Source organism: Lemur catta, chromosome 17 (genome assembly GCF_020740605.2).
Source record: "Lemur catta isolate mLemCat1 chromosome 17, mLemCat1.pri, whole genome shotgun sequence".
NCBI classification, from domain to species: Eukaryota; Metazoa; Chordata; class Mammalia; order Primates; family Lemuridae; genus Lemur; species Lemur catta.
This window is the reverse complement of record NC_059144.1, coordinates 42,349,525-42,371,295: the sequence shown is the minus strand read 5'-3', so window position 1 is coordinate 42,371,295 and position 21,771 is coordinate 42,349,525. Positions and strand designations below refer to the sequence as shown.

Below are 21,771 nucleotides of genomic sequence, written 5' to 3'. Positions count from 1 at the left end.
CTTACTGAAATGATATGATACGTAAGCCGAGATAAATATAAGTTGGTGAATTTTTGTCCTTAAATCTTTGGTTTCTAATAGTTCCTTCAAAGTCTGTCATTTTTTAATTTTTCCAGATGGGCAGCAAATTTGGGAGATGGAAGCCACGGTGGACAAAGACAAGAGCCAGCCTGTAAGCACACAGACAGGACGACTGTCAGCTGAGTGTCTGTGACCCCTGTCACCGTTCCTTCATGCTCTCTGTCCCTCTTTTCTTCCTTCCTTCGTCACAGTCCCCCGTGTTGAGAATCTAACAGGTGTTCCATAAGTACTTATCGAATTGATGCGTGAACTAAACGTTTACTGAGCACCAGGCCCTGTGATTTGTAACTGTGACATCTTAACTTTGATAGAGTGGCTTTCTTTGCTGTCACTGAAAAGTTAAATTCCCATAAATTGAATTTCACCTATAAACCCATGGAACGTGTCAGGATTCCCACTAGACGGGCTGACCGGATGTGCTTAGGGTCTGAGTAGGAATCTAGACACGATTGCAGTTAACTTCATGACAACTCCTTCTTTCCAGAACATGCTTTTTGTTGAGATCCCTGAATATCGGAACAAGCACATCCGCACATCCGTGAAGGTGAACTTCTACGTCATCAATGGGAAAAGAAAACGAAGTCAGCCTCAGCACTTTACCTACCACCCAGGTAGGGGGTTTCCCTGACTGCCTCTTTGATGTTGAGAGGCGGCCCGGGTGTGGGGCTTAGGACTCCCGAGGTCTGCTCCTAGCTGGGCACCCTTGGGCAGGTGACTCAGTCTCTCTGAGCCTCAGTTTCCTCATCTGTCCGATGGCATCTTCTTTTTAAGAGATACAGAAATGCACATAAAATACTTAGCACAGTGCCTAGCAAGCTGATGTCAATGATATTACCTGTTATTATTACCATTAATATTTTCCTCTGTGGGGCAGGGGAATAGGAGAAAGGCGTGTGTGGGCATGGGCAACGGAAGAGTGTTAAGCCACTAAGCAGGTGACTCCCAACCGTGTCTTAGGTTTTATCATGGTGGGAGTAAAACGTAGCTGTGCCCCCAAACCTGCGGAATCTTCAGTCGACTCCACAGGGGCTCAGGTGGCGGCCAAGTGGAGTGAGTGGGTGGCTAGCAGCCTGGAGGGCTCATTCTCGAAAAGTCGTACAGCCCCAAGAAGAGTGATGAGTACCATTTTCATTCATTCATTTGTCCGGATAATATTTGAGTGCCAGGCCCTGTTCTTGGCTTGTAGACACGGCAGTGAACACAACAGGCTAAAACTCCCTGCCCACAGGGAACTGACATTCTAGCAGAGGGAATAGCACTGATATTATTGATAGATTGGATTATGATTAGGGCTGCAGAAAAGGCAGACAGGAATAGCCAGGGGGAGGTATAATTTTAAGTTAAAAAATGCTTCTTTGAGTGCTCCCTTGGGAAACAGACTACAGACTTCCCAGGCTGAGAAAGACTTGCTAGCCACCTTTCCAAATTGGAAACCCGTAATTCGAGAACGTCACCCAGGGTGTAATTTCCATCCTATGACAGTTTCACGCACAGCCTGTGGGCTGCTGGAAGCACTAAACCGAGGGGGCGTCTGGGTGGCCTGGCCCCGGTGGGCTTGGCTTCAGGGCACTGCGTCCGCAGGCTGTGTTGGCCCCTGCAAGGCGCTGCCATGCTGGGCCTTACGTAACACGCTGTCGGGGGCAGTGGTCAGGTCACTCAGGCCTAACGGGACCCAAAACTAGGAGGAAATTGCTGAGAGGTTCTAGATTGCTGCTCAAGGATAGCTTTTGAACGGAGAGGTTTTCAGTGACGTTTTGTGGCACACTGTCCCCTCATTTGTGGCTTGGCCCTGGCTGCTTATATAACTGAGCCCAAGCAGGCCCTCTGTCCCCTGGCTGGTCCAGGGACTGAGATGATGGCCTTTGAATGGCATCTCAAGAAATGATCTCTGTGGTTGGAGTCCGACCTGCCAGGCCTCCTTGCCTCCTCCGACGCCCAACACTTGGAGCCCCCGTGCCCTCGGTTACAGTCCTGCTGCCGATTCACTTACTCCAGCGAGTAGGAAATTCATTCCTCAATTCCTGGGGCCGGTAAAGCTCATGTGACGATATTGGGGAAGGACCCATTTTAGTGATTGGTGCTGGGTGGGGAGAGAGGAACGGCAACAGTGAGCACACGAATAGTAGTAGTCAAATGATAGTAAGGTAATAATAACAGCAACAGCAGGCATTGAGCACTTACTGTATGCCAGTCACTGTGCTAAGTGCTTTGTGTACGCACATCTTATTTAATCCTCCCAATGACCCCAGAGGGTATGATCGTTACCGCCAGGTAACAGATGGGGAAACTGAGGCCTGAGCCAGCAGTTCTTGCTCCCCCACAGTACTACAGAACTGAGGAAGGGGACAGCCACTACTTGGTCCTTCCTTTGTCTGGAAAATATTTGAGTGCCCATTACGTGCCAGCTGCTGCTTTGGTCCCAGAGGACCAAAAACCAGACAAAAGTCCTCCCTTTAAAAGAAACTGACCTTTTGAGGGTGGGTGTTATAAATAGTAAATAAGCACCTAAAACATATGCAGTATTTCGGAAGGGGGCGAGTGGTGCAATGGAAACACGCGGGGACAGGCCATGAGAGCTGCCAGGGAAGGGAGAGGTGGGAGGCATGGTTTCAAATCAAGCTGCTTTCTCTGAGCTCTCACCTTGGAGAAACAGGCTGTGAGCGACCCGGGGCTGAGTCAGCCCTGCCAGCCACCTTTCCAATGTTGGAAAACCCCTAATTCAAGACGAGCATCACCAGGGTGGCATTTCTGACCTAAGACAGTTGTACAGGGACCTTTTTGCCCAAGGCTAATACGTGACAGGGCCCAGCTGTTTGGTCCCACCCAACTGGACTCCCAAAGCCCGCCGCTGTGTGCAGATCCTCTGTGCACGTCCCCGGCTCACTGCGACGGGTGCGCCTGTGTGCTTCTCTCTCCTCGCAGTCCCAGCCATAAAGACGGAGCCCACTGACGAGTACGACCCCACTCTGATCTGCAGCCCTGCCCACGGGGGCCCGGGGAGCCAGCCTTACTACCCACAGCACCCGATGGTGGCCGAGTCCCCCTCCTGCCTCGTGGCCACCATGGCTCCCTGCCAGCAGTTCCGCTCGGGGCTCTCATCCCCTGACGCCCGCTACCAGCAGCAGAACCCAGCGGCCGTCCTCTACCAGCGGAGCAAGAGCCTGAGCCCCAGCCTGCTGGGCTACCAGCAGCCAGCCCTCATGGCGGCACCCCTGTCCCTCGCGGACGCCCACCGCTCTGTGCTGGTGCACGCGGGCTCCCAGGGCCAGAGCTCGGCCCTGCTGCACTCCCCCCCAGCCAGCCAGCAGGCCTCGCCGGTGATCCACTACTCGCCCACCAACCAGCAGCTGCGCTGCGGAAGCCACCAGGAGTTCCAGCACATCATGTACTGCGAGAACTTCGCGCCCGGCACCCCCAGGCCCGGCCCGGCCCCCGTCAGTCAAGGTCCGAGGCTGAGCCCAGGTTCCTACCCCACAGTCATTCAGCAGCAGAACGCCACAAGCCAAAGAGCCGCCAAAAACGGACCCCCGGTCAGTGAGCAAAAGGAAGTATTACCTGCGGGAGTGACGATCAAACAGGAGCAGAACTTGGACCAGACCTACCTGGATGACGGTAAGATGCTGAATTCTCTCCGTGCTGTGAGGATGGGTCCCTGGCGCGTCCCCCGGGACGTTCACTGTATGGCCTGGGGTGGATTCCTTAGCCTCCCCGGGCCTCGGTGTCCCCGTTTTAACTTAAGGGAGTTGAATCTGACCTTGAGGGCCTGCCCCGGCTCTGTGCAAGAATTACTCCCCAGCAGGAGTTTGGGGGTGAGCAGCGGCAGGTTTAGATGCCCTCCCCACAACCACCCCGGTGAGAAAAGCAAAGGACGGCGAATCTGGCCACGGCAGTGTCTTCCAGGTCATGAACTGGGTCTGTTTAAATGCTTGCACTTGCTTTACAATTGCCAGATTTAGACCAAGGCCAAGAAAACAGAAAGGAAAGAAAGCTCTAATCTCCTTTCATTCCTGTGCAGAAAAACCTGACTTTATCAGCCCTCTTTTGTGTCTGGGATAGGGGGATGGAGAAAGGGAAGAAGGCGGCTCATCGAAGGGTGGCTCGGCCAGAAGCGCTTGCGGGGCGGGCTGCGGGCACATTGATGGGAGGGAACAGTGGGCTTCACTGTGGTGCGCCCAGCTGACGGGGTGCTTGGGCCGGGGGAGGGATGCAGAGGGGGCTTCGTGCGCGTCTGTAGGTGCCCGGGTCTGCTGGCAGAGGGCCTGGCCCGGGGGGTGGGCGTGGTGGCAGCTATGATGCGGTTGGTCTGGGAGCTCAGGGAGGAAGGACCAGTTGTGTTGCTGAGACTCACCTGGGACGCCCAAGTGCGGCTGAAGGTCAGAGGGGGTGTGGCAGGCAGAGCAGCCTTCCCTTGGGGGCCCCAGGAAACAGAAAACAGGTGGTTGGAGTTTCTCAGTAGGAAAAGGAAAACCTAAATCTCTGGCGGTTTTCGCCAGCTCCAAGCTCACATTTTACGGACAGTAGCATCTGATATACCCTGAAATCTCAATGATTTAGGAAATTCACTCTCAGGAACCCAGCCAAGCAGGAGGAAGTAAGGCAAAGGCTTCACAACAGCCACAGTAGTTGTCGTAAAGACGAGGTACTAAGTTTCAGACCCTTCAGTGCCAGGAAAATCCCTTGCTGCTTTCTCAGAGACTGTTGATTTTGACTTTACACAACATCTTGACAAGCCAGGTTATCTGGGGGTTCTGCGACTTCTGGTAGTTTCCATGCCCTCTCTCTGGTGAGACTGTCAATCAAAAACGTGCCCTAAACTCATCCAGCAATGGTCCTGGAGCCACTTACTGTAGGGTCATCCTGCCCTACAGGGCTGCCCTCAGGGTATCGTGTGAATAATTGATCTGTCCGATCCTGAATAATCAAACACAGGTTGAGTTAGGGTCACTGCTGTGTTTTAAAAGAGAGACCTGCGTGTTCCTGCAGTCCACCCTCAGACAACTTATATCCAGAACGGTTAAGATACAGTGTTGGTGCTTGTTTTAAAGGGGGTTATCGCGTAGAGAACTAGCTACTGCAGAACGCCCAGTGGCAGCAGAGCAGCGGAATGTAGCTGTAACCGGACTCCTGTCCCCATGAGGGCTTGGGGGTGGCATTAGAGACGGGGTGCTTTATAAATAAATGAGTGATGGTGCAGGGGCAGGTGGCTTTCCCCAGCTGACCCCACCCGGCCTGGTTTGGTGTCCAGAGCAAGAAATGCTCTGGCACCGCCCACCCCGCCCCTCACCGTGTGCTAAAGGTAGACGATGAGTGCCCTGGTTAGAGAACCAACGTCCAAGTGGCTGGAGTTGGTCATGACCGTCTGCCATAGCCCCAGACCCACAGATGTGTTTGCTGTTTCCACAGAAGCTTAAGTTACAGAGAAAGCAGCCAAGTGTGGAGACCTTTTGGGCTCCTGAAGCCCTTTCTGAACACAGGCAGATTCAAAGTTGTGGTGACAGTGAGCTCTGGGCGGGGTCAAAACATGAGTCAGCTCTAAGGATGTCTCAGAGAACTGAGCGTGGTGAAGTTTAAGTACATTCTTCATGACCCCAGCCCATGGGATTTTAGGAGCTGTTCTCTGAAAGAGAGGGTTTTATGACTTAAAAAGGTTAAAAAAAAAACCTAGATTATACCAAGTTTTTAAAAAAACTGTTGCAGGACTTCTCAGAGCCTTTACTGTGCTAGTGGACATTATAAATCTCTAAATGGAGGGAGGGTAGCACTTCCCAGAACAACTTGATTAGAGACAGCAGAGTGCGTTGTTGCACCCTCCAGGGGGTGCTGTTCCCGTTGTGTTTTACTGCACTCTGTGCTGGTGGAGCCCTGGGACGGTGCAACAGGGCTGGCCTGGAAGCCCCTTTCCTAATATTTGGGAGAAATAACATAAAGGAAACTTAGTTCTAGAGCCCAGCACCGCCCAGTCCCATATGCCACGTTCATTCAGGCTTCTCAATTCTTGGGCTTCATGTCCATGATGGGGCAGTAGAATAATTTCTACCTGTGTGGCCCCCAAAGGGCAGCGTTGTGCTGATGGTTAGTGTTCAGTGCTCCACTGGCCTTGTCCCCAAAGCTTGGTCCGATGGGGATGTCCCCTCCTGGCCTGTAGTGCCCAGTGGTACACCCCAAACTGCATCACCGCTGTAGCCACCCGGAAGATGTGGGTACAGCTCTGTCCCCCACTGCTGGGATGTCAGACCCTCCGAAGGGGCCTCGTGACCCGTGCATCCACGGAACGCGTGCAGACCTGCCACCGTCAGCTCTGTGCATGTGAGATCTGGACTTCTCGGTTTGTTGTCTTGTGTTTATTACTGACGAGCAAACTGGAAAACCCCTGGTTCGTTTCTCTGATGTCTGGTTGGGAGACGTCCCGGGTCTTTAAGATCCTTTTCTGTCCCTTTGATTTATTATTCCGAGGGGGTCTCTCCCCGACGATGCACATTTGGCTGCCTGAAGCCCATGCTAAGCTCTGGTGTCAGGGCATTTCTGATTTGCCATGTATTTATTTGCCTTGGGATGTTGCCAAAGTAGGCTTTCCTCGGAAACTTCGTGAGAACTCGGCTTATGTGTTTCGAGGGTCGAGGGAAAGTTCTGTGGCTGGAAAAGGAAGCGGTCACCAGCGGACATGGGTCCTTCCCTGTCTTGCACAAGTGCAAATAAATCCTCTTTGAAGTTGGCCCTGGGCCCCGGGCAGCCCCCAGCACCTGGTTATCGGTTCCTGCACCTTGGCCAGTGGTCAGGGCATCCCACCCTGCTCTGTCCCAAGCGCCTGTCCTCCTTCTTGGCCCTTCCCCGCCTGCATTCCTGTACACAGACGCCGTCTGGCTCGCCCCGTTCTGTCTTGGAACTCCACACTGCTGCTGCTGCTGTCTGCTCCAAGGACTTGAGCCATTTTCAGAAAGTCTCTTGGAAATACCAGAATAAGTGCTATTCCAGGGCAGGGTGCATCCCCATCCCCAAACCTCGTGCTGCTCCGTCTGCCCCAGCTCAGGCACTTGCTTACAGTTCTTTGGGAATAGGATTTGCACACTGTCTCGTCTTCTCTCTGCTCTCCCGTCCCCCTTCTGTGACTAGTCTCTTGTTCTGAGGCCCCAGGTTGTGCCTGGGGAGCCCCCAACCACTCCTGGCCGTAGCTGATCCTGTGACCAAATTCTGCCTCACTGCACCCTTCTCTGCTCCCCAGCCCTCCCTGTCCTTAACCTTCCCCCACCATCCCTCTGTGCCCTCGACCCTTGACCTCTCTGTCCTTGACTTTCCTCCCCTCCCTCCCCAACCTCCCTATGTCTCACCCACAAGAGTTTCTGGACTTATGGATACACCAGTAAACAAACCAAATGGAATCCTTGCTCTCATGGAGCATTTTTTTGAGTCCAGGAGTTTTAGCATTGAAGGCAATAAATAAGCAAGCAAATTTCAGACAGTGATGAAAGCCACGCAGGAGATTCCGCGAGGCTAGGAGCTAGAGGGTGGCCAGATGGGGGCAATGTTCGCCCCCTTGGATCAGGGATGGAGCCAGCCTTGGGAAGATCTGCAGGAAGGGTGTTTGAGGGAGAGGGAACAGCAGGTGGCAGAGCCCATGAGGTCACCGAGGTGGCCTAGCCCTGGCAGGTTTTCAGCGGCAGTGTGGTGTGATTTGTGTTTTGGAAAGCTCCCTGTGGGGCTGCCTTTGGAACGTGGACTGTGGGGAGGCAGGACTTGGAAGGAGGGAGAAGAGTTAATTTGCTGTCTTAGGACAGCAAGAGGTTTACTTTGTTTTGGACAAAGCCAGCTCTGAGGGGAGTGACTCCCACGGCAGGAACATGGTGGAGGGTGGTGCATTTTACAGTAGGTGTGCCTGTGTGTGTCCTTTCACGAGTGTGGTTATTTAAAATGCAACTACAGTTGCCAAAATGCGATTAGTACGCAAGTAGTTCTTACCACTTCCGTGGCATGAAACGAAGGGCGGTGGCGCGTCTTACTGCCCAGGGCACGGGCGAGTGTGAGAGGTGTTGGGGAAAGTGGACTCAGATGTGACTTTCACCAAGGGCCTTTGGTGACACATCCTCAGCCACCTTCAGAGTTCACTGGGGGCCATCTCACCACGAAATCCACCACGGCCTCGGGGTAGCGCGCTCACCCCAGCAGCCTGGAGACAGCCACAGACGAGAGGACTGTGGGGGCAGGGGCAGGGGCAAGGGCGTGGCCCAGGACTCAGGAGATCTTTGACCCCGTTCTGGAAACATCCAGGGGAGAAAGGATGTGGTCTCACTGATGGCTGGATACCCTGCCAGTGGCTTGCGAGGACAGCAGATGTGTGTGTAGGTGAGAGGTCACTGACGTGTGCAGGCAAAGCGCACACCAGTCTGCTCACGGGCACATCTGCTCCTGCTCTCTTCTGCATGCAAAGTGCTTAAAAATTATTTATTGAAACATGTTGATAGAGTGACTTGGAGTGTTTTTCTCTATATTTAAATACTGAACCATACGCACATTCAGAATTCAGTAGTGCGCTCTGTATTTCACAAGTGGGTCACCACCGAATTACCACCTGGGTCACTCCAGCAACCCCCTGTGTCCTGTCCTTTCCACAAAGGTGACCGCTATCCTGCCTTCTAACCCCAGAGATTCATTTTGCCTTTTTGTACGAACACGAGTCATACCGTGGTACCCTTTTATGTCTGGCCTCTTTGTGTCAACCACAGGTTAGTAAGGTTCATCCATACTGTTGGGTGTGGTTGGGGTTCATTCATTTTCATGGTAGTGGATTATTCCATTGAAGGAATATCCTACAATCTCTTTATCTTTGTTCCTGTGGATGGACATTTGGGTTGTTTCCAGTTTTACGAATAAAGCTTTGTGAACTTTCTAGAGCTCCTCTTTTGGTGCCCATAGAACAGATTTCTGTTGAGCGAGTGGAGCCCCTGCCAGACAGCATTCCAAAGTGGTCATGCCAGTTTGTTTTAAGTGTTGTTCCTTTTCTATCTTCTGAGCTTGGGTCCAGCGCTCACAGCTCATGTCCAGTTACGAGGGATCTGAGCCGCAGACTCGGGGAGCAAGATGTCTGGGTGCCACCTGCCCCGACCCGAGCTTGGATCAGCTACTTAAACTCTCAGAGCCTCTGTTTTCTCACCCATGAAGACTGTTATCTCCTGCTTAGATGCTCCCACAGTGGCTAAAGATGCATTAAGAGCTGAACTTTGGGTTGCCAGCAAAGAACATAAAAGACGTTAAGCAATTAATCTTTCCACCTCAGTGATACGGTACGATGATGGTCGTAGCCCTGCTTCCCACAGTGTTCCCTGTGGTGTCCTCTATAGTGTTACTTTATTTTGGCCACTTAAACCTTTTGGCCTTGTCTGTTTGACAAGAATATGTGAAAACTAGGGGGAAATCTCCAGAGAAAGAGCTGATCTGCAACTCACAGGGACAGACGGGTTTCAGGCAGCAAAGAAGCAGTCTGTTCACCTTGGGGAAAAACAGTCCCAAGTGTCACTTCACACACGAAGGTCAGGTGGCAAGAATAGCTTTCTCTCTACCCTTGGCAGAGGGGTGCATTTGGAAGAGCTGAGCACAACGCCTCCTCCAGGGAGGCGACTGCCTTGGGCAGCCAGGCAGATTAAGCCCTGCTGCGTAGACGTGTGTGACGTAATGGCCGGCCCCGATGCGTTATCTTTTTCCTGTTTGGTTTTGTTTTTATCTACCCCTTGCCTTGTTCCCAGTTCTCAGTACTTACTCAGTGTATGTCAATCAGACCTAAGATGCTAGCGTTGAGCGTTGGCTCCACCACGGATGATGTGACCCTGTGCAAGTTATTAGCCTCCCCGTGCCTCAGTTTCCCCATCTGTAAAGTGGAGATGGTCATAGTTCCTCCCTTCACTGAGAACGAAATGAGTTAATGCATGTCGTGTGCCTTGTGCTTGGCACAAAGGAATCCTCGATGAATGTTAGCTGCTGTTTTTATCTGTTTATGAATTTAATGGCCTTGATGTCTCGTATTAAATTTTTAAAATACATTTGGATAGGAGGAAAATAGTTTGGCTATTCTGGTCTTTGGAGATGGGCTCACTCATCTGTGTGCCCTGCCTCTGCCACGTGGGTAGAAGTGTGGGCAAAGGTCAGGGCGTGGCCTGAGGTGCCACCCCCAGCCCCCTCCCGGGGACCCCAGGTGTCTGCACGAGGGAGATGATGCCCTCCGCCCGGGGCTGCCGAGAACCCATTCGTGTGGGCCCTGCTCTGGGCTCCCCCGTGGAGTGTGGACCAGAGGCCCAAGTCTTGCTAGTTTTGCCACTGGCAGAGGGGCCAAAGGTGTCCCTTGACAAGGTTCTTTCCCCAGAAGCTGGACTTGTCCCTGCGTGAGAAACAGGCAAGGAAGGAGTGAGCAGAGACGCACCCTCCAAAGCACAGGAAGCAGAAAGATGGAAAAGCATTTTGTGACTGGCCACATTTTGTTCAGCAGGTCAGGGATCTTTCACTGGGGCTGCAGGGCCCACAGCAAGCCTGTGACAACGTGGCTCCTGTTTGGTGAAGGCTGTGGAGCCCACGGAGAGCCGGCCACTGCATTGGCCCCGGCAGGGTGGGGCCTCCTGGTACTCACAGAGGGTGAAAGTCGGGGCTTGTCCATTCTGATGAGAACCCAGCAAGGTGCTGAGCGGCCCCTGGACAGCCTGATTTGGGCGTCCCAGTGTGGGCCTGCATGTGCGCCAGAAACCACTAGAAACGACCAGTGCCAGCTTAAATTTACGTGGCCACCTGTAATGGGCACCAGCAAAGTGCCAGGCCCCTGCTGAGGGCTTTTGCCAGCATTCTTTGTCATGTTCATTTTAAACTGTATTTAAAACATATTTTATATGGGCAATGTGTTCATAGGTTCGGCAAAAACAATATAAAAAAGATACCTAGCAAAAGTCTTGTTCCCACTTCAGCTCTGCTGTCTGATACCAGTTTTTCTCTAGCCTTCTGGAACAGTGTTTCTCAACCTATTCTTCATTATTGTCACTCCCCCCCCCCACAACCCAGGGGCCTTTTTAGACAAATTTTTCCCCAATCACCACCCCATGAAATGTCAATCTGATAGATACTCGGTGTGTCTGTTGATGTCGGCTCTTGGCAGGGCCACGCAGCGTTGTAATATGTAAGATTTTTTTCGGTCCCCCATCTGCAAAGAACCAATTTTTAATCCCAGGGGGGATAATATCATCACTTTGAGAATGCGTGTTTTACAGCGTCTATGTGTAATCAGGAGCAGATGGAAATATATACATATTCTTATTTTTCCCCTTTCTTCTACAAAAGGTAGCAAAATATACACACAAATCACCTGTGGATGGGAACTTTGATGTCACTTGCTGTTACGAATGATGCAGACCCATTGTCCTGTACCCCCTCACGTGGCACAGGAAGCCCGTTCTCAGGAGTGGGATGGCTGGTTCCTGGGTCCAGCCTCGGCCCTGGGCCTGCTGGGCGTAGAGTTTCTGTGGTGGTCCTGCCTGGCTTCCAGTCTGGTCTCACCACCACCCTCTTTTGTAACCTCGGGCAAGTCACTTAGGATAATGGTCCCCAACTCTCAGGGTTTTATAAGAATGCAAATGAGAGCATCCTTAAAGCACTTTACCCAGTGCCTGGCATGCATGATGAGCCCAAGAGTTGTTAATGTGCTTCTCCTCCCCACCCACAACAATCTCCCCCTCTTCCTCATCCATCAGGTGGGAGGGCAGAGCTGGGCTTTGAGGAAGAGCTGCGAGGCTGACTCATGGCCTGAATTCTCAGTATCCAGCCAGGCTACCTCTTACCGATTCAGAGAAGGATAGTTAGTCTTATTAGAAAATTTCAGAATCCAGAGAACTCTGCTTGCCTACAAGTGAGCTGACACCATCTGCAAAAGCTGCTGTTTAAGATCATGTGACTGGGCTGGTAGCAGGTCCCTTCCCCTCTCCTAGGAGAGTAAACAGCATGTAGGTGTCTGTCCCCAGGCATGTCCCCCTCCGCTTCTAAGAACCTCAAATTTATAGCCACGCCACTTAGCTGTCCTATCATCCCAAATGATGTGTACTGTGTACTGCCGACTTATACAAGAGAGGTACCTTCCTGCTGACTCTGGATCCAGAAATGCTCAGCCATCTTTTTGAAATTCTGCAAAGCAGATGTTTCCAAAGGAATGTGTGCTTGCATTTGGAGGTCAGAAGCCACCAAACCACAAGAAAGTCCATTCCCAGACTTGCTGTCCACCCAGCCCGCATTCCAGAGCAGCATCTGACCCACAAAGAGCAGATGGCTCCCAAGAAAGAGGACTGAGAGACATCCCCCGGTGTCGTCTGGTGGCCTCATGGTCATCCACTGGGACCAGCATTTTTCATTGCTCTGAGTCATTTGTGCTACTTTTAATTTCCACCTCAGAATGGGGCTATTCTCTTGTAGTAACAAGTGAATATCCTTGTGAAGGAGGAAGGTGCTAAGTTAAGCAAGATTTATGGGTAGGTCAGTGTTCATAAAAAATTTTAAAGGCCCTTCTCTGTACTTTCATTCTTACTAGAACACAGAGCAGAAGGGCTGAGACTCACTTCCCTGCCACGGGGGGTGTGGTACGCTGGACCAGCCAGAGACCTTGCTAATTTCAGATCAGTGCAGAGACTCAGGGTGATGATTTTGAACATCGTTACATGCAGGACTGCAGGTTGTGATGGGTCTTCACTCATCCCATGATAACTCAAGATAATCCAGAATGTTTTAATATTAAATATATATATATATAACTTCCCAGTATCAGCCCTAGCTGTAGCCTGTTTCTCTCTAGAAAAGTAGAACTTGAGAAACAATTTAGTTATTTGAGGCTGTGAATTAGGTGGATGGCAGTTAGTCAAATCTTCTTATGTGCTAGATTTTTCTCTGTACTCTCTACCTTCTCCCCCATTGATAAACCCATTTTGGATAAATGGCAAAGCTTTGTTTTCCCAGAGGAAAAACCTACAAAAAAAAAAAAAAACAAAGGAAAGCAACTCTTTTTTATGATGCAGCCATGGTTTTCCTTCCTTCGCTAGACTTGAGATTTGGGTGTGTTTTGATTTTTGTTGCCTTTAAGTATAATTCTGGGCTCTCTTCTTCCCCTGGACCAGTTCAACTTTATTTTAGCTACAGTTTTCTTTTACTTTCCACCCTTTCAGAGAGGAAAAAAAGAGGGGCTTTGTTCTTGGGGAATGATGAAACCATTTATCTGGCCGTCCTCCACTGCATTTTTGACACCTCTTTAATTTTTTATTGATCCGGGGATCTGGTCAAGTTGCGACTGTGTGTGTGAAGTGAGGGCTGAGGCCTGTTTTGCTCATCCAGGATGTCAAGAGTCTTTCTCTAGGGGAAGTCAGAGACAAAGCGGCAGCCGCATTTGAAGGAGTCTGTTGCAAGCCTCAGCAACGGATCCTGCCACTTTCGGGTTTGGGGATGATGATGTCTGTCTCATCCCTTTAAATAGCCGTGAAATCAGATCTCTGGCAAAGTGACCAAAGCGAGGAGCTCCCTGGTCATTTTACGACGGGCCTTGCGTGCCCCAACTTGGTTTTATGACGGGATTGTCTGTTGCAGGCAGCTTGGACTTCAGTCCCGGGCATTCTGCAAACCAGCAAATGGGTTTCATCTGAAGCCTGTTAGTTCCACTATCCCAAGAAAGCTGAAAGGACACTCCCTGGTTGTTAATTTCCAAAACTCTGGGCAAAGTGGAGGTTCTGTTGCATAAGCCGGCGACGTGGAGGATGCCTTTGCAGCATTCGGCAGCCGGTTCTTATAGATTTCTGGAAGTCGATGGTGTCTTTTGAGTTCTCAGCTTTATTAAATGCCTAAAAACGAACTGACCCCAAATTGATTAAAGTCCCCCTTCCACTTCTCACAGATGGATTGAGTTGTGGTGTGCTTTAGCACTTGGGAAAGGGGTGGCCAACTGGTGTTGCATGGCCCGCAGATATTTTGTTTGGCCCACACAGTATTTAAAAAAATACTTGGATTAAGTGCCAGCATTTAAAAACCAGGGGATTGTACAGAAAAATACAGATTTCCAGCTTTCCTTAGAAAATTCAAGGATCTGGCCAGTGTGGGCCCCACCTTCTGCACAGTGGCCACCTGGCTTCAAAGCCAAGCTGGCCCTGAGTAGGGACCACCTCTCTTAGAGCATGCACTTGCCCTTGTCCACGGCCCCGCGTGCCCTCCTGCCTCCCGACCGTAGATGGAACTTACCTTCATGCTTGTTCCGTTCCGGTGTTCCTCTAACACTTGACCAGCCTCACTCAGTCAGGGTTCCCATCTGGACCTGTTAGGCTTTGAACCCTGGTCCCTGTTACGGAAATGCCACCGTATCCAAGGCTGCTGAACCGGACCTGCACACGGGGGCTTTGGGAGTATGAGCACCCTCAGTCTTTCCTCCTTCCCCCGCTTGTGGCTGGGGAAGATTTTTAAATGTAAAAAATAAAACTTTGAAATGTTTTAAGTTTTATTTTAAAATAAAAAGATCTTTGAAACTTTTTATTATGAAATATTTGGAGCATATATAAATATAGACTAGAACAATGCACCCCCACATACCACTGCTTAGCTTCAGCTGTTATCAGCTCACTGGCCAATCTGGTTCTTTCTGTACCTCCATCGTCTGTTGTCTCCATGACATGGTAATTGTCTTTTCTTCCCTTTTTTTTTTTTGTTTGTTTGTTTTAGAGATGAAGGTCTTGCTTTGTTGCTCAGGCTGGCCTCGAACTCCTGAGCTCAAGTGATCCTCCTGCATCAGCCCCCCTAGTAGCTGGCACTACAGCTACTACGTCTGGCTACACAGTAATATTTTGAAGCAAATCCTAGACATTATATCATTTTGTGTATAAATACTATCGATCTCTAAAAGGACTCTGAAAATACAAGACCACTAGCTCACATGAAAATTAGTAATACTTCCTTAATCTTATGAGATATCTAGTGTTTAAACTGCCAGTTGTCTCCTAAATATCATAAAAGGTTTTTCTTCTTTGTTCTGTTTTTATTATTTTATGGTTTGTTTGCATCAGGATTCAGACTGGGCTTTACAAGTGGATGCCTTGGTTTTTAAGCCTATTTTAATCTTAGAGGCTCCTCCTTTAGATTAAATAGGTAAGACCTTTTTTTGATTTTATCATTAGTATTATTTTGTGATTTATTTTTTGGCAAAACAAGGTGGTTTATCCTGTGCAGTTTCTCACAGTCTGGTTTTTGCCAGTTAGAGCTTCGTGGTGAGATTTTAAGCGTGTCCCTCTATATGTCCTGTAAATGAGCTGTCAATTTGGGAGGCTTGATTGATTCAGATTCAGTTGTTTTGGGCACGATTGCTTCTTAGGTGGTGACACGTACTTCTGTCAGGAGGTACATGATGCCAGGTTGCCTCTCTCTTGATGATGTTAGCAGCTGTTGACTCAGTGTCCAGCTCTGTTAATTCAATGATGCATTTTTTACAGAGTGGTGATAGTCTATTCTAATTCTGCCATCCCTTCCTTCCTCTCCTGTTAGCTGGAAAACTTCTATAAAGGGAAACTTCCCTTCATCAACAATGGTAGAATTCATATAGAAAAGGCAGGATGAATGCTCAATTCTTTCCCTTTATTTACTAGCTTTTAAAATAATAGGCTGGTTCATTAACATCCCCCGGTGATGTTCAGTTAGAGTTGTTGGGTTTCTTAAAAAAATTTTGTACCACTATGAACTCATGGACTTGAGCATAATTGATGTTTTAAGATTTTAACAGGCTTTTTTTTTTTTTGGTAGTTCCTTTTGGCCTTATCATTTGAGGAATCTAAATAGTATGACTTCCTCTCCTTTCTTCCTCTGGCTTAGCAATGTGCTAGATATTCTAAGGCTGGAGGGAGGAAAGAGTCCCCATGTAGACTTAGGGTCAGAGCCCCTGCACGTATGAAGGGGAAATCATACGATAGCTCCTGAATGCCAGCTGGCTGAGATACTCCCCGCAGCATCATGGAGTCCGTAAGTGTGATGTGAGAGCAGTTTGAGTTTGCATTGCAGGGAAGGGTTATTAGGAGGGTTATTAGAGAGTACTGATTAGGATGTAGAGAGCTGCTATAACTGAAACCCAAAGTAACAAAGGCTTTAACAAGATAGATGATTTCTTTCTCATGTAACAGCACAGGCCTAAGCAGTTCATGGTGGGTGTGCGGGCCCCATGGTGCCAGGAACCCAGGCTCTTTCTGTCTTATTGTTCACAGTTCTTAGGGTGGTGCCCTCATCTGCACTGTCCAGCATGGCTCCTGAAGGGGAGGAGAGGCTGGGAGAAAGAAGAAGGAGGGCATGCCCCTTCCCTTAAGGGCATAACCCCCAAATTGCATTTATCCCTTCAGCTAACACCTCATTGGCCAGAGCCTTGTCATGTGACCGCAGCCACAAAGGAAGCTGGGAAATGTAGTCTTTAATTTACATTACCCAATTGTGTGCACAGCTAAAACCTGTTATTGCAGAAGACAGGGAGAGTGGATTTTGGGTCTCTGTGCAGGATGCATGATCATAATGGGAAAATAGCTATAAAAGGAAGTTGGATATTTTATATTCTTTAATATTCTTAGTGGTTTCTTCATCTGTTCCGCACGCATTTATTGAATGCCTCCTACATGTCCGTGCAATTCTTAGGCCCTGGGAACGCAGTAGCACAGAGCTTACCTCCTAGTTGGGGAAACAGTGAAATAAGTATATGTTATCATGGCAGGCAGTAATAATAAGTACTGTGAAGAAAAAGAAAGATCTAAAATAGAATGAGGAAGAGGCCTTAAGTGTCCAGTTATTGCTGATTTTCCCCAAATTCAGGAAGCTCCTCTCCTAAGAGTCAGTCCAGGAATCTCAAAAAATTTTATTATCTTTTTGCGTGAACCAAATTTTCAACTTCAGCACAGCATGTTAGCATTTTAGACTGGATAATTCTCTGTGGTAGGGGCTGTCCCATGCATTGTAGGGTGTTCAGCAGTATCCCTGGCCTCTACCTGCCAGGTGCCAGTAGGACCCCACTTCCCCAGTTGTGACAACCGAAAATGTCTCCAGATACTGCCAAGTATCCCTTGGGGGTAGCAGGAGGAGGGGGGAATTGTCCTCCATTTAAGAATTACCATCTGAAGGATTTAGTGCCCAATTCTGGTGCCAGCAACAGCTTTATAATGTGGAATGTTGACCAAACCATGTGTGTTTCGGGAAAGGAGTGTCCACTCTACCGAGAGTCTTGTTATTGGTCAACTAGAGGATTCTTGGAACTCTCTGAGCGTGAGAAGCCACCAGGAACTGGTGTCTCACTATGGCACAGTGTACCCCCTGGTGTGGCGCCCAGGACAGTGGCTTCAGGGTCGGAAGCTGTCAGGGAGTAGTTGTTGTCAAAGGAAGCTGACTGGGAGCCCTTTGCCTCTTCCTTGCCTGTGGCCTTGGGCGAGGCATGTGTGAAGCGCGATTTAGAGGCTGCCAGCTGCCCCACAAACAGGGGAGGGCCAAGTCCTGCCGTGCAGGCGCTGGGTTGGCGGGCTGGCTGCCACGGGAGCTACGGAGGAGGCATTTTGTTTGAGCATTTGGCTTTGGTTTGCTTCTTATCAACTGGTGCACATTCATTTTCCCCTTGCCCCCTTTCTCTCTCTCTTTCCTTGAACAGATACTCACTGCGTACCTCCTGTGGGCTGGGCTTTGTGCCAGGTGCTGGGACACAGCAGTGAACCCAGTGGACAGGGCCTCCCCCGACAAAGCTTGCTCTGTAAAGGGGAAGCTGTTAATCAAAAGTCAACCCATAAATAATGAGAATTTCAGATGGGGGGGCTGGGTGCTCTGAATAAAATGAATAAGATGACAAGGGAGGAGGGAGTGACTTCATATGGGGTGGTCAGGGACGGCCTCTCTGCGGAGGTGACTTGATTTGAGACCTGGAGGAGGCGGTGAGGGAAGGGAATTCCAGACAGAGGGAACAGCAAGTACAAAGTGCAGAGTTGGGAAGAAACATGGTTTAACAGAAAGAGGCCTGATGTCTCTGAGAGCCGTGACCCGGGCATACGTGAAAGGGACCTTTGAGGGTGGGCCAGACCGTGGAGGGCCTCACGGGGTGAGAGGTCTGGATTTTATTCTGGGAGGAAAGGGAGGCTACTGGCAGGTGGGAGGTTGGAGGTTGGGGTGTTCGTGTGCCAGGCTGGCGAGTACAGGAAATAATTATAACGATACCAACAATCCTTCCCACTTAAGGAGCACCTGGGAAAGGCAGGGACTAGTTATCATCTCTGCATCACAGATGTGAAATCAGGTGCGAAGAGAGGGACGGGTGTGTCTGAGGTCACAAAGCCAGAGGCACAGAGGGGTGGTTAGAGGCACACGAGGGCGAGGAATGGTGTCGAGTCAGTTTGTGGAGAGAAAGGAGCATTTGTCCTGTCCCCCTGCCTGTTCACTCCCCCATCTGATGGGACTCCAGAAAATTGGCTTTTGCTCCAAGACCCACTGATCTCCGGCCGCCTCCTGGACCCCTCCATGTGGACCCCCTGAGGGAATGGCAGACTGGGCTGGTGCTAAAGTGAATTCCTGCTGTGACCTCTACCCCACCGTGCTCAGATCCCACCCCCCACAATCTGTTCGGTTGCCTAAGGAATTTGGGGATGTGGCCTTATGTGAGTTACTGAATGTCTGTGACCTCAGTTTCCCCATCTGTAAAATGGGGATAATAAGTTTAGATGAAATGATACATGGAAAGTGAGTGTAACAGAGTCAGCCACAGGGTAAGTGCTCCACAGACAGGAGCTGTCAGCTTCATCATCGTCCTCATCATCACAGTCATCTGCCCAGGGCTGTGGAAGTGTGTTAGTCTCTGCATCTGGGATGTGCAAACCCTTCTTTAATATCCTCTCACGTGGTTCCCAAGAAGCCTCTTCCAGAGTTGAACGGGCCTTTTATTCCAGAGAGACGTGAAACCCCTTCACCATGACCGCCGGCTTCGGTGGGCTGAGAGGTGGGGGAACAGTTCCTCCCACCAGATGGGGGTAGAAGCCAGGAGGGGGCACTCGGGAAGTCTCGACTGGAACGGGGCCCTGCCCGGGCTCAGCTGGCCGGTCCTCTGGGGCCTGAGGGTCCTGGCCTGGCCCCTGCTTCTGTCTGGACCATTTCAGAACCAAGTCCCTCGCTGTCCCTGTGATTGTCTAAACTCCTGCTCTGTTCTTTCCCTCTGACTCCTGTTTTCTGAATATCATTTTCTGTGCTTGGTGTAGAACTGGTCCAGACTGGGGCATGTTTTCCTCCCATGAGATGGGCAATACGGGCAAGAAAGGAAGGAAGCTGGGCAGGGAAGGAAGGAGGGGAAGGGGGGTCGGTGAAGCGTGGCACTGGAGAGGTGGTGTGAAAATGCCCTCTCAGACGTTACTGGTGGGCGGCTACGTTGGTAGAAACTCTTGGAGGGCAGTTTGGCAAAATCAACCCAAGTTTGGCACGCACACATCCTTCAACCCAGAGTCCCCCACTGCTAGCTATTTATCTTCAGATGTTCTGGCACATCTGTGGGCTGGGCTGGCTTGTTTATTACACATCTGTGGTCCCCAGCCCTGCGCAGAGTCCTCTGGCCAGACTCGTTGTGACTGCAGAGCTCCTGGTTTTCCTGGATCATGGGAGACAGGTTGAGGCCACCTACTCAGGCACCATGATGAACCTCATGTGTCTTCAGGGGCCCCGGCAGGGTGCATGTGGACGCCCGCTAAGCGTGGCATGTGGGGTGCTGATTGCAGCCTTGTCTATAGCTGCCGAAGACCAGAAAACAGCCTACGTAGCGTTCCTTAATAAGATGCAGTCACAGGAAGGGGCCATTGAACCAAAGTAGAAGGGGGACATTTTCCTGTTTGTGGTTTTCTTACTTTTGGATTCTCTTTTCTTTTTTAATAGGTATGTACCACTTAGAAGAAATTTTTTTAAAAAGAAAGGGGCAGATTTCCGGCCCTAAAAATAACCCCAGAGGCTAGTGTGAACGGTGGGGATTTAGAAACAGAAAGCTTTTACTTCCGCTTAGGGGTGTGTCTCCCAGTGTCTGGATGCATAATTGTTCCTCTCAGCCACCCCCTCAGCTTTGGGTAGAGGGTGACATGTGGCCCTGCTGAGGCTTTCTTGCCTCTGAACCTTCGCCTGTGCCATGCCCTCTGCCTGGCATGCTGTCCCCGCTCTCCTGTGCCTTTTGAAGTCCCACCAGCATTTCAAGGCCCTGACAAGGTCTTCTTTCTCTGCAGCTGGAGGGTTTCTCTCTTGCATCTGAGTCCCGGGGACACACGTGGGCCCATTCAGGTGTTTCCTTTTTTTATTTTTCCCCCTCACTCGGAGGACTAATGTCTCTGATCTGTCTATCCCGACCGCCCCTGGGCTGGCTGTGCACAGAGTGAGCCCTGGGCGACGTTTACTCACGGCTCTGCGTGTAAAGGTGCTTCCACGTGGTTGTGGAATTGATGGATACCCAGGAATGCCATGGAGGTCACACGCTGCCCACGTATGATCTATAAAATAGTTTTAAATGATTTAAAACTATTTGTCATAGAACAACAATAATAATAGCAGCCAGTACTTAGATGGCACTTACTGTTTACCAGACACTCTTCTAGGGCTCTGCTGTGTTAACTCATTTAACCCTCACGACAGCCCTGTCAGGCCAGCTGCTGTCATTATCCCCATTTTATAGATGAGGAAACTGTAGCTCAGGGAGGTTAAGGAACCGGTCCAAGTCACACAGCGAGTGAGTACCTTCGCACATGTTCTTTAGGTTTTTTTGAGAAAAGATGCCACCTGTTTCTCTGGGAGTTTAGGTGTGCGAATGAAAAACTGTAGCATCCACTAGCAGGGCTGGACAGCATATAACACCTGGGGCGATCGCCTGTGTCCTGGCCCTGGAATCAGGCATTTAGTTCCACCCAGCAGGACAGCTTTGGAGTCTGGGGCCCTCTCAACGCCACGTTCTCCATGCCCTGGAGTGGGCCATGGATCGACAGAGGCAGGCGCTTGGGGGCCTCCACCATCCAGGCCGGGGCAGGTCCTCAAAAATGTGCCGGCCACTGGGCCCACTAGAAAATTGACTTCTTGCCTCTAGTAGCACCAGGTCATCTGCAGTGTTGTGACAGCAAAGTCAGGGCCACAGGAAGGATCGGCTGCCTGGAGAGCAGGGCACCACGCTCAGCTCTGTGCACCAGGCGGGAGGCTTCATCCTGCATTTCTCCCCCCATCCCCTCTGTTACTCTGTTGAGCCTGGCGCTGGCTGTTTGGATGCTGAAGCGCTCCTTTTGCAGGGAGACCCGCAAGATCGTGCCCCCGTGTGTGCCAAGAGGCCAGCCCAGCTGGCACACACACCCCGTTCCCACTGCTGCGCCCCAGCTCCCTGCTCCTCCTGAAGAAGATGGCACGTGGGCCCCTCTGGCAGAAGGCAGGAGGTAGCCACAGGCGCCCAGGAACTGGGCGTCCGAGCCGGCCAGGGCTTCCCTCTGTAAACAGCAGCAGTGTTCGCAGCCCTGGGCCCGCCAGGGCTCTCCCGACCCGGCCAGTGGGGCCCTCCTCTTGCTGTGGTTACAGGCCGTTTCTGGGGGTGGAAAACAGAAACCAGCTCTGTGTTTTCCAGGCTGCCAGGGTTCTGAGAAACTCATGCTTCGGCCCAGGAACTGGAACTCCCTTCTCCCGCCCACCCCCTGGCCCCTTCGCAGA

The 21,771-nt window shown here is 50.7% G+C and overlaps 1 protein-coding gene across 1 annotated transcript in view; it reads left to right on the top strand.

The window, feature by feature from the left end:
- NFATC2 (nuclear factor of activated T cells 2) overlaps positions 1-21,771 on the top strand; it is a 125,903-nt gene that overhangs the window by 90,342 nt on the left and 13,790 nt on the right. The window contains exons 7-9 of the mRNA XM_045529269.1: positions 117-172; positions 566-692; positions 3,004-3,693. Of these exons, the coding sequence (XP_045385225.1) occupies positions 117-172; positions 566-692; positions 3,004-3,693 (873 nt within the window). The remainder of the gene's footprint in view (positions 1-116; positions 173-565; positions 693-3,003; positions 3,694-21,771) is intronic.